General features: G+C 37.5%; 1 protein-coding gene across 4 annotated transcripts in view; it reads left to right on the plus strand.

Annotated features, from left to right (window-relative positions):
* Window positions 1-13,103, plus strand: part of snama (something that sticks like glue) — a 489,984-nt gene that overhangs the window by 108,903 nt on the left and 367,978 nt on the right. For all 4 annotated transcript variants that reach the window (XM_090377736.1, XM_090377737.1, XM_090377734.1 and 1 more), the window contains one exon: window positions 10,371-10,458. In XM_090377736.1, the coding sequence (XP_090233862.1) occupies window positions 10,371-10,458 (88 nt within the window). The remainder of the gene's footprint in view (window positions 1-10,370; window positions 10,459-13,103) is intronic.

Consider the following 13,103-nt stretch of genomic DNA (forward strand, 5'->3'; position numbering starts at 1 on the left):
TAAGTGTAGATTGGGGTGTAAAAAATGAAAAGAAACCGCTTTAAAATTTGATATCCCTGCCAATAGTGTGTCAACCATTCTGAAAAACTGCGGTTCAATTCTCAAAATGTTTGAAGAAACTGGATCTTCAAAACCAAAACATGCTGATATCAGGGTCATTAATAAAAGAAGAGGCTATAGAGTATTTGTCTTTCTTGGGCTTAAAATAGTCCAAGCCAGTTCTGGTTGGCTGGTCATATTTAAAAAGCACTATGGCTTACTTGGAAAAAGTTATTTCTGGTGAAAGTGGAGTTGTATTCTAAGAAGACTGCACAATTGGAAAGAAACAGTTTTGAAAAAAATTATAGAGGACTAAGAGCCCAAAGACACGTTGAACATTGATGAAACAGGTCTATTTTTGAAATTTGCTGAACAAGACACTGACTTTTTTTTTTTTTTTTTTTTAGGTCATAAATGTTTAGGTGGTAAAAATAGTAAGGAGAGAATTTAGTCTTGGTTGGTTCAAATATGGCTGGTAATGAAAAGCTTAAGCTTTTGGTAATAGGCAAAAGTAAACAATCCCAATGTTTCAAAGGAGTAAAGTTGTTACGAGTTGGACTACAACTATAACAAAAAATCTTGGATGACAAGTGAAATTTTTGAACAGTGGATTTTAAATTTTGATAGAAAGAATGAATAAAAAACAGAAAAATTGCATTGATTTTCAACAACTGCCCTGCCCACCTTCACTCGGTAATTTCGAAACTTACAGTTGAATCTTGTTTTCTTTCCTCCAAATACCTCGTGTAAACTGCAGCCAATGGACCAAGGCTATCAAGAATTTGAAAATGCACTACTGACGGTGCGTACTGAAAAAAATTATATGGGATTAGAAACAACCAACCTATAGATTTGCAAATATGCATATAAGAGTTGGCGAAAGTGAGGAGTAATTTGCGACGAAAACATCGATTAAGAATTGTTTCTGAAAAGCAGGTTTTGCTAAAAAGCAATTAGCAGTAATGAATTACAATAAGTACTGAGCAATTCCAAGTGAGAGGTTTGATCAGTAGAGAAATTGTTGTTGACGAATTTTTAGGAGTTGATAATGATGTTATAGTAGCTGAATATACCAGTGACTCCATTTTGGAGAGTATTCAAAGAACTAGTAACAATATTGATGATGAATTGGATGAAAATGAGGCAACCAAGGCAGTATTAAACCTTCCAAGCACAAAATGTTGGCGGCATTTGAAACTTTGGGTTGAGGCCTTCAGTGTGAAGAAAATCTGCCAGAAAAAAATATATATTTCAGCGTTTAAACAAAAGTGAACATTTTATGACCAATGACAGTAACATCCACGTACAAGTAACCAAATATTTTACGAAATAATTCTTAAAAGTGTACTAATATATTTTGCACATGGAAGTAGTCATTTCTTTAATATGTATGTATTAATAATGTGAGGGCCTATATGAGAGCTTGAAGGACAGGGTGGATGCCCTCGAAGAAACTAAATTGAGGGGCCCATCAAGCTCTCAGCTGCCCACATCAATGCCAGAGCTTGCACTTGGGCATCGCGTGACACAGAGGCAACCCCCAAGGCAGAATGCGCTGGTCCCGAAGGAACTAGTAGTTGTTGGTGACTCTACTGTCAGGGAAACGGGGAACATGCTTTGTAAAAAAGATAGGTGGAACAGGACCAGGGTATGTCTGCCAGGGGCAAAGGTTGATGACGTTGTAGAGCGAATATCATCTTTTAAGGGCACAAAAGGTGATATAGTTGTACACGTTGGCACTAATAATATTAACAGTAGGAGACCGGCAGAATTACTTAACAAGTACAGATCACTGTTGAACAAAAGCCGAGAATTAGGGTTGAATTTGAAAGTGTCTGCACTTCTGCCCAGACACGATAGGAGGGAGTATATGATGAGAGCCTTGTCGATCAATTCGGCCCTGGAAAGATTGTGCAAGGCTCAAGGGGTAGAATTTTTTTCAGCCTGGACTGTACTTGTTAACAGGAGAGATTGCTTCTACAGGGATGGGATACACTAAAATAGAAAGGGTGCAAGAATATTTGCTGATGCTATCGAGGCAGTGTTAGGTGGGCCGGAAAACTTCTAGCTTAGGGGGAGACAAAGACCAATAGATTGACAGTAGCCACTGCCAGAGGTAAAAGAGATTCTTGCACTGCTTCTATTAGAATGAGCAGAAGCCTGAAAAACAAGATGCATGGTATTTCAGAGACTGCTGGGAGCCATTGCGGTACAAGTAAACACATGGGTTGTGTTAGGGTAGCTAAGAATAGAAACAGGTGCAGGTATACTTGCGTGTACACCAATGCTAGGAGTTTAGTAAATAAATTTGATGAATTTGAGGTATTGCTCAAAACATCAAAGGCAGATATTGTTGGGATATCAGAGACGTGGTGTCACACAGATATAAAGGATGCAGAACTGCAATTTGGGGAGTACGTCTACAGAAAGGATAGACAGGATAGGAAGGGGGGAGGGGTTATGCTATTAGTTAAGAAACACATAAAAACCAAGGAAGTGAAGCCAGTCGACATCGCTGAACAGTGCAGTGTTGAGTCAGTTTGGTGTGACATAAGCATTGGGAGATCAAAATTGAGAGTAGGAGTGTTCTATAGGCCTAATGACTCTGATGAGTATAATAAGGAACTGTACAGGGAAATAGAGTGGGCCAGTAAATCAGAGTCTTATAATGGGAGATTTTAATTTCCCAGATATTGACTGGAATTTGGGGGCTGGTTACTCACACGCTAGCAGGGCTTTTGTGGATTTATTGGATGATTGTTTTCTACATCAGCATGTTCGGGAGGCAACTAGAGGGAGTAATACTCTTGATTTGATTATCAGTAGTGATTCTTCATGCATTAAGAATCTGCAGATAAATGAACCACTAGGTGGCAGTGATCACAGTGTGCTGAAGTGGGATTTACTCAATGAGGTAACTACCATTAGGGGTAAAGGTAAGGGTTATTGCTTCCGTAAAGGCGACTACGATGGACTGAGACAGTATTTAAATTCTATACAGTGGGACCAACTGATGATGTTACCAACAGCAAATTCAAAATGGGAAGCATTCGAAGCTACTAGGCTTTACATACCAACTAAGAAATATTGTTCAAGGTTTAGGCCAAAATGGATGTTAGATGAACTAATGAGGCATATGGCAGAGAAGAAAAATGCATGGGATACTTACAAATTAACACATGACACAGAAGCCTATGGTAGATACAAGTTGATATGCAACCAAGTTACAAAGGAAGGAGGTTAGGCAGGCGAAGGCAGATTACGAGAAATCCTTGGCAAGGGATGCAAAGAAAAACAGCAAAGAGTTCTTTACTTATGTAAACTCTAGAAGGAAGGGGATGAATCAGATTGGTCCACTTGATATTGATGGGTCAACTGTTGATGACCCTGCTCAGGTAGCTAACAAACTAAATGAATATTTTGCATCGACGTTCACACATGAGGAGTTATTCAGCAAGGGGAATGCCAGAGGTGTATTCAACTCTAGCAGTAAGCTACAGAATCTTGAAATAACTGGGAGTAAAGTGGAGGAGAAACTGTTGAAGATAAACACAAGAAAGGCACCCGGGGTGGATGGGATCTATCCAGTTATATTAAAAGAGGCAGCAAAGGAAGTAAGCAAACCCTTAGCCATAATTATGAGAGCTTCCTTGGACTCAGGGGAGGTACCCATAGACTGGAAATGTGCAAATGTGACCCCAATTCACAAAGGAGGATCAAAGGCTGACACAAGTAATTATAGTCCTGTGAGCTTAACTTCTGTTCCAGGAAAATTAATGGAGGCACTGGTTAAAGAAGCACTGCAGGATCATTTAGATAAGACTTCAGTTATAGCTCAGACACAGCATTGTTTTGTTAAGGGGAAGTCTTGCCTGACCAACTTGATTGGATACTATGATGCAGTCACAAAAGAACTGGATGCAGGGAATAACTTTGATATTATATACTTGGATCTTAGAAAGGCTTTTGATACTGTTGCACATGGAAGACTGCTACACAAATTGGAGCAGTGTGACACTGGAGGTAAATTGCTGCTATGGATAAAGGGGTGGTTGAGGGGGAGAAGACAGAGAGTGGTAATCAATGGACACTGCTCATCATGGACTAATGTTATTAGTGGAGTCCCTCAGGGCTCAGTGTTGGGTCCATTATTGTTTAATGTATTTATAAATGATATTGATGATGGTATATCAAGCTTAATGTCCAAGTTTACAGACGATACAAAGGTTGGCAGGGTTGTCAAGGACACTACTGACACTATGCTGCTGCAACAGGATCTGGAAAGGTTGAGCAGATGGGCTGAGAGTGGCAAATGAAGTTTAACATTGACAAATGTAAAGTACTACACATGGGAAACAGCAACCCCAGAGCAACGTATCAACTCTGTGGTACTACACTGACAGTGGTAGAGAATGAAAGGGACTTGGGGGTGGTTGTGCAGGCATATATGAAGTTCTCTGAGCAGTGCAGACGGGCTGCAAGAGGTAGCTCATGGAGTATTGTCAATGATATACAGGAATTTTTCCAGCAGGGATAAGGAGGTGATTATTCCATTGTATAAGGCAATGGTCAGGGCCACACCTAGAGTACTGTATACAGGTCTGGAGGCCTCATTTCAAGAAGAATGTAGAGCTGCTGGAAGTGAGTACAGAGAAGGGCAACAAGATTAGTGAATAGAACAAAGGGGTGCTCTTACGAAGAAAGGCTTAAGTTTTGCAAATTACAGTGTCCTGGAGACTAGGCACCAGCGAGGTGATCTGATAGAGGTGTATAAAGCCTTGAATGGTTTAAGTATGCTCAATGCTGATGGGATTCTTCCTCTAGCTCAGAAAAATCACCTGAGGGGGCATAGATTCAAATTGAGGAAGGACAGATGTAGGATAGACGTGCGGAAATTTGCCTTTAGCCAGCAGGTGGTTGGTTGGTTGGTGGAACAGACTTCCATCCCTTGTGGTGGAGGTTGATAGCCTAAATAAGTTTAAGGCTCAGCTGGACAGGTATTTTGTACGAACAGAGGGGTGAAGTGGAAGTGGTTTTTTTTTTTTTTTTTGGCTGATGCTGCATAAGCTTGCTTTCTTGCATCAAATGCCTCTACTAATGTATTCCAGAATCGTCATCTGACTCGAATGAACTTTGGTGCATTATGGTCTTAGCTTCCAATGCGCCATTAAAAATCAAATCAAAATCAAACCCTATTTACGTTGGTGTCTGTTAACCATCATTTAACCCCACTACTCTGTTATGCATTTTTATGTTGGGGCCATGTCACTCGGTCTTTTTTACAGCTCACTGTATACAGTTGTACTTTAGCCTCTTGTTTCATATTTTAATAATTTTTATTTAGTAAACCAGTCGAAATGACAGAGAAATGTAAACAAGTAGTGTTAGGATTATCACAAAAAAAAATTGAAATAATCAATTGTCTAAGAAAAGGTGAAAGTGCTACAAGTATAGCATCGAATTATGGAATAGGAAGAACAGCAATAAATGATATGAAGCGTAATGCAGATAAAATTGAAAACCACGTGTCGAAAATGGAAACTACTAGAAATGCTAAAAGTCTTAAAACAATGAAGTTTTACGACTAGAAATGAACAATTGGGTACTGCGGTGTTTCAATGGTTTGTTCAAAAACGTAGCCAAGGAATTCCATTGTTGGGACTAGGGCTCACAATGCCAGTATTTCAATATTTTTAATTTATGAAACCGAGATACTGATATTCCAAAAAAAAATTTTTTTTTTTGCAATAAATTTTGATGACAATTAGGTGCAATAAAATAAGGAAAAAACAAGTAATTGCTTGAATTCACGTTTTAAATCAAACTTTTATCAATAATAAATATTCTATCAAAAATAATTTAACATACAGTTATTCTAAAAACAAAAAAAATAAGCATCCACACTACCTGTCTGAATAAAGTGAGCTCTTAAGAAACTCAATAGTGTTATCGTTTAAAAACTGTATCTATTTGGTACACATTTAATTAGCGGAAGAAAACGCCCTTTTGGATTCTGTTGTGGTTGGTGTTTTGTACTGAGATAGTAGTAGAAGAGTTGCAGTTTAACCCCCCCCCCCCATCTTCAAAAAATCTTATTTCTTTTTTATCAAAAATAAAAAAAATTTCCTTTTTGACTTTTTATGGCACTATAACCGTATTAACGAAAGAAATGGACAAACGGTTAAGCTTAGTGAGGAAACCAGATCTAAAGTTGTGGGGGGGGGTTATTTATTAACTTTTATTTCCCTGTACCTTGGTATCACCATCGGTGGCAATTGTTATGATTTTTCATACAGCAGCTCCCCTCAAGCTACCTGACCGTTAAAACATGAGAATTTCCAGGAGCTGAGGGATATTCCCCCCACCACACACACGACTATATACAGGGTGATTCACTACCAGTGCGACAAACTTGCAGGAGGTGTAGGGGGCACAAAGACGAATCGGAATCACATAGCATTGCAGGGTCCGAAATGCCTTCGTCTTGCGGTAGAGGACGTTGAACGGGAGGTTGTGGGAACAGCGATCCCACTGGAAGTCAGAATTTGCGAACCATTTCTGTTGAAGAAACCAAGTAGCAAAAGTCCTCTCGAGTGGATAATCCACAGGCTCCAAGGATTGGACGCGTTACAGATGGTATGAACTCATTTGGTTTGTCGACAGTATCCTCCATACAGTGGATTGGGAAATACCCAATCGTTGGCCTATCGCTTGAGTACTCTTACTCGGATTGCCTTCTGCAAGATGTAGGACATTCTAATCATTGTCTGGCGTCCTCGTCGTTCGCTCTCATTTCATGGTACCTCTCGTGAAACAACCAGTCTCACGTAACCTTCGGTGACACGTGCGAAAATCGTATGATGAGGAGCACGCCTGTGCGGGAAACGTTCCTGGTACAAGCCCAGAGCGGCGCGCCCGTTACAGTCCACAGCTCCATACGCGAGGTACATGTCGGCCAGTTCAACGTTTGAATACTCATCCATCCTACTGCCTTGGGAACCGGTTCGCAAATGCTGACTTCCAGTGGGATCACTGTTCACGCGACTTCCCGTTCAACGTCTTCTATCACATGACAAAGGCATTTCGGACCCTGCAATGCTATGTGATTCCGATTTGTCTTTGTGCCCCCCCCCCACACCTCCTGCAAGTTTGTCGCACTGGTAGTGAATCACCCTGTATATTGTATATCATATATATATTATATGGGAGCTGTCAGTTTCTTAAGAGCATTGACATGAATATAAAACAAAAGTCATTTATCATACAAATCTGCTCACAATACATAACTGGTATTCGTTTACATCTGATCTATTCATTTTTCTCATTTAATCTGTTAATACTTGCTATCATTTCTATCAATTAATAATCTCAACTCTCTCTACAGCTTCAAACACTAAACTCATTCAATCTTAATCATGTCCTCATATTTGTCTTCACAACAGCAATCTGTCGCTAACTTAATGCTAACGATTCCATGTAATCTCTCCTAATTTAGCAATATCAATTTTCTTTACAATTCAACCAATAAACCAACTTAATACTAAACATTTCCTTATTTCTCGTGTGTCTTCAATTTTAACCTTACTCTAAAATAATCTTCCACTTTATTTGAGTACCATTTCCAAAACAACACACTTCAGAGGACTCGCCTTCCTTTTCTCTCACAGTGGGATTCCTTTGAACTCTGCATCTCTGTGTATAGCCCTTCCAGTACTGTCTTATTTTGGAATTTCGAGAACAGTTCTCTGTTAATTCTGAGGGAAATGAACACAGCAGTAGTAGAAGCCAGGGTACTATCTGACTGGCTTGGTAATTCAACTTCCTGATTAACTTCTAGCACAGGAACGTGCCTGGCAGAACCCTTCCTGCTGGACACTCCCAGAACCAGACCCGAACTGAACCCAGAACTACCACTGGAAGTCTGCAATCCCTCCGATTCATTGATTTCCTTCTCATTTATTTATTTATTGAATTGATTGCGAGTTAGAATCACCCCTTGTACTATTTTATATGCAAGCTTATGTGCAAGCCCCTCTGGGGTTTGCACATAAGCTTGTTATACACAGAATATATTGCACGTATTTACGTATCTCCCCCTATATAATTTAAACCTGACCCAATCACAGTGTTAGTCTTTAAACTCACTCTTCTTCCTTTGGTGGGAAAAACAGAATATATTTCCCGCACAACTAAATGCTTTCGTCTTTTACCTCTGTTCACAATATCTTTGAACTGCTGCATACCGACATCCTTTCCCAAAATTCACTGAGTGTCGCATCCTTAAGTAGCAAGTGATAGAGGAATTCAACTATTGTTCAGAAGCTTTTAATTTTAACCCTTCCCCACCTGCTATACCACTGTTCACCGTATTCCTTAATTGCACTACCAGGCCTACTGCCACTAATGGAAATATTTCTGTAATGATGTTTTCATTATTCCTTAAGTGCCTTACTTCCACACACACACACACACACACACACACACACACTATGCTTACTAAGAGAAATATATTTGTAAGATTGTCTTACAGTTTCATGACTTTTTCAGGTTTCCATTGCATTTGTACTGTGTATAACAATCTCTCATTTGCAAATTCAGTAGTATTAATGATTTATTGTTATCGATTTTATAACCTTTTATGTGAATAAATCATGGATAATTATTTTTTAAATTAGTACCCAGAAACTGGTATTTTTGTATCAATACCGGGATTTGAATACCGTAAAAAAAAAAAAAGGACTGGGATCCCGGAATCGTATTGTAAGCCCTAGTTGGGACCTATAATAATCAAAAAAGCCATTGAAATCAATAAAAAAAACTAGGTGGAGATCCTTCATTCAAGGCTAGCATTGGATGGTTGGGCAAATTTAAGGTTTGCTATGGTATTCAACACTTGTCAATCCAGGGTGAGAAGCTAAGTTCAAGTAGTGCAACAATTTCTGTTTTTCGTGAAAAACTACAGAAGGAAATAGCTGAACGAAGTTTGGTTAAGCACCAGATGTACAAATACGATGAGACTAGCCTTAATTGGAAGCCACTACCTCAAAAGACACTGGCCTCAATGACTGAACATATGGCACTGGGATATAAGATGCAAAAAGGCACACCCAAAAATTGTTGGGATGATAGTGACTTTATAAATAAGCTTATGGGCTTATTCATAATAAAATGTAACTTTAAAGGCAGTTTTGGTTTTCATTACTAGAATATAAATAGAACCCTTACTGATATTTGATCCTTCAACAATCTTTCATTAAGTATGGATCATTCGTTTGTGACCATTGCCATTATGTGGTACTCGTATTTAATGCATAATTAATATTTTGAACATAACACACGAAAGTGATAAAAAGGAAATGCCTCTATTGTGTAATTTTTAATGATAAACCAAAAGTAATAATTGCAATGAGCAGCACAAGCTTTGTTTTTGTAACAAGTTTCTTCAGTTTTATACCACTTTGAAACAAATGACATTTCCAAAACTAACTTCTATTTATTTAAGAGATTACCTGATCTCTGGAGCAATCAACACACGCTGAAACAAGAAAATCATGATTCATGAATACAGGGAGTGGGGAGGGCTATATATGTACATAAAAATGATAGAGTTCATTTGTTAGGCTGACTTTTCTGCTCTCACTATGATATTCAACTTACAGAGTAGCATATCATTTTTTATTACCTTCTTTACAATAGTGTTCAAAATTAAAATTGACCCCCCACCAAAGTTTGTTTTGTCTTATTATTGTTATTTATGTTGCTCAGATTAATCCACTGCTTTGTTAAAAATCTGATATAATCTGTGCAATCCATACAAAGTTGAATCATCACTGCCAGCCTTTGTTCAGTATATTTTGACGTTTGTGTCCTTACACTGTTTGCTTCTGGCAACGACTATTTTTCAAAAATGCCACACCCTCCCATCATTTTGTAAAGGGCTATAGACAAAAAACATTTAGTTTAAGCATTGATTTTCTTAATATTCTACTCTGTTGTAAAAACATGAATTATATTTAATATGACCTTGCTTCACTTATTCATTATGGGGGTGTTTATCAAACTTGTTTTGACAAAAGATTAAATGGGGGAGAAATGCTGTGTGAGAGAGTTCAATATGTTATTGTTCACATTCAAATAGTTTATTGTTAATTTTTATGAGTACAACATTTTTGTTATTTTATACTGGTTATCAGCTAATAATTGTTTTCTTTATTATAATACTCTTCATTTATATACTATAAAGTATATCTTTATAATATTATAACATCTTTATAATATTGTATATAATGATAATTTCACATATTTAATATACGTAATTTATTTTCTTGTAGTGTATGAAAGTGATGATGCATTAGTACCGAAGAACACATCAGTTATAATTGCTCGTGTACCTATTGCTGCTGCAACTAAGAAATCATGGTAAGATATTAATAAAATTTATTTAGTTTTATTTTAAATAAAAGAATTTTGGTACTTACCCCACTCTGTTAAGCTTTAGTAACTGTACTTGCATGTACAACAATGTTAGGAGTATAGTAAATAAATTTGTTAATTTGAAGTGCTCATCAAGACATCAAAGGTGGATATTGTTGGAATATCACAGACGTGGTGCCACACAGATATAAGGAATGGGAATGCAGAATTGGAATTTGTGGAGTAGAATGTGTATAGAAAGGGAGGAGAGGTTATGCTGTTAGTTAAACACACAAAATCTAAGGAAGTGCATCCAGTTGACATGGATGGACAGTGCAATATTGAGTCAGTTTGGTGTGGCATAAGTACTGGGAAAGGAAAGTTGAAAGTAGGAGTGTGATAGATTAACACTGATGAGTACAACGAACAACTGTACAGAGAAATAGTGGGCCAGTAAAGCATATCTTATAATGGGGGAATTTACCTTCCCAGATATTGACTGGAACTTGTGGGTTGGTTACTCGCACACTGTGCAAGACTTGTGAATTTATTGGATGATTCTTTTCTATCACAGCATGTTCAAGAAGCATCTAGGGGGGGGGGGGGTAATATACTTGATCTGATTATCAGCAGTGATTATTCTTGCATTAAGAATCTGCAAATAAAAGAACCACTAGGTGGCAGTGATCACAGTTCACTGATGTGGAATTTACTCAAAGATGTAACTACCATCAGGGGTAAACAGAAGGATTTTTGGTTTTGTAAAGGTGAGTACAGTGGTCTCAGAAAATTTTTATATTTTATATAGTGGGACCAACCGATGATGTTACCAACAGCAAATTCCAAATGGGAAGCACTCAAGGAATTAATCTTAGAAGCTACTAGGCTTTTCATACCAACTTTGAAATATTGTTCAAGGTTTAGGCCTAAATGGATGTCAAATGAAGTAATGAGACTTGGGGCATAGAAGAAAAATGCATATTAATTTTACAGATGCATATAAATTATCAGGAGACACAGATGCCTATGGTAGATATAAATAAGATAGTCTGTAATCAAGTTTGGTGAAGTTGAAACAACTTCGCCAAATTTTTTCCTTGGATTTGTCTGTAAATGGGTAACATAAGCATAAATAAAGAAGGAAGGAGTTGAATCACATTGGCCCATCTGATGTTGATTGTCCTGCTCAGTTTGCTTACAAACTGAATAGGTATTTTGTATCTACATTCACACACAAGAAATTCTTTAGAAAATGGGATGGCAAAAATTTATCAAATTCTAACAGGGAGCTAAATAATTTCGTGATTACTGAGAGGAAAGTGAAAGAGAAACTGTTGAAACTAAACATAAGAAGCATCAGGAGCAATCTGTCCAGCTATATTAAAGCTGGATAAGCAAATCCTTAGCCGTAATTATGATAGCATCTTTAAATTCAGGAGAGGTACCTGTGGACTAGAGATATGCAAATGTATTCCCAATTCACAAAGGGTGACATGAGTAATTTCAGACCTTTCAGCTTAACTTCTGTTCCGGGGAAAATAATGGAGTCTCTTGTTAAAGGAGTAATCATCTAGACCAGTGGTTCCCAACCCGTACTCTGCGGTTCCCTAAGCGATCTGCGTACACTTCCCAAGGGCTCTGTGGCCGCTCCAGGATAATAAAATAGCTAAAAATTGAATGAAATTAAAGAATTAGAAACATAAATTATAAAACTATAAATCACATTCTGAATTAAAATTTGCCAAGTTCAATTTTGTGCATTCTGTAGCAGAATGTGCAAACAATTGTACATTGTACAATTGTTTAAATATCTCTTTACTTTACACTCCCTTATTATCTATCCCCTCTTCCCCTCCTGTAACGCTATTCTTAAATACCATTAGCTTGACAACATAGGGTAAGCCTAAGGGGCTCCTCCATAAAAATTGATTCTAAAAAGAGGGCTCTGCAGGTCAAAAGGTTGGAAAACACTGATCTAGAGAGTGTGCTTATACTGCAGTCACAGCCTGGATTTGTTAAGGGGAGATCTTTTCTGACCAATCTGATTGGATATTAAATCGCATTAACAAAGTAACTGGATTAAAGAAATAATTTTTATATCATGTACTTGGATTTTAGTAAAGCATTTGATACTGTTGCACATGAAACTGCTGTACAAATTGGAGCAGTGTGGATTTATGGGCAAGTTACGGCTATGGATAAATGTATGGTTGAGTTGAAGACAGAAAGTGGTTATTAATGGACATTGCTCTTTGTGGATGTTATTATTGGAGACCCCAGAGTTCAGTGCTGGGCCCATTGTTGTTGTTATTATATTGATATTGACAAAGGTTGGTTAATGACAGGGTAAGCAAATGGAACAAGATCTAAACAAAGTAGGCCAGTGGGCTGAGAAATGGCAATTGAAATTTAGCATTGATAAATGTAAAGTACTGGATATTAGGACTTACAATACCGGTATTTAGGTATTTTTAATTTCTGAAACTGGGATACCAGTATTAATACCGGTATTCCAAAAAAAAAAAAAAAAAAAAAAAACCCATTTTTAGCAATAAATTTTGATGACAATTAGGTGCAATAAAGTAAGGATAAAAAAACAAGTAATTACTTGAATTCATGTTTTAAATCAAACTTTTATCAATAATAAATAT

The sequence above is a fragment of the Mastigoproctus giganteus genome, chromosome 7 (assembly GCF_048544385.1).
Source record: "Mastigoproctus giganteus isolate SK-2022 chromosome 7, ASM4854438v1, whole genome shotgun sequence".
NCBI lineage: Eukaryota > Metazoa > Arthropoda > Arachnida > Uropygi > Thelyphonidae > Mastigoproctus > Mastigoproctus giganteus.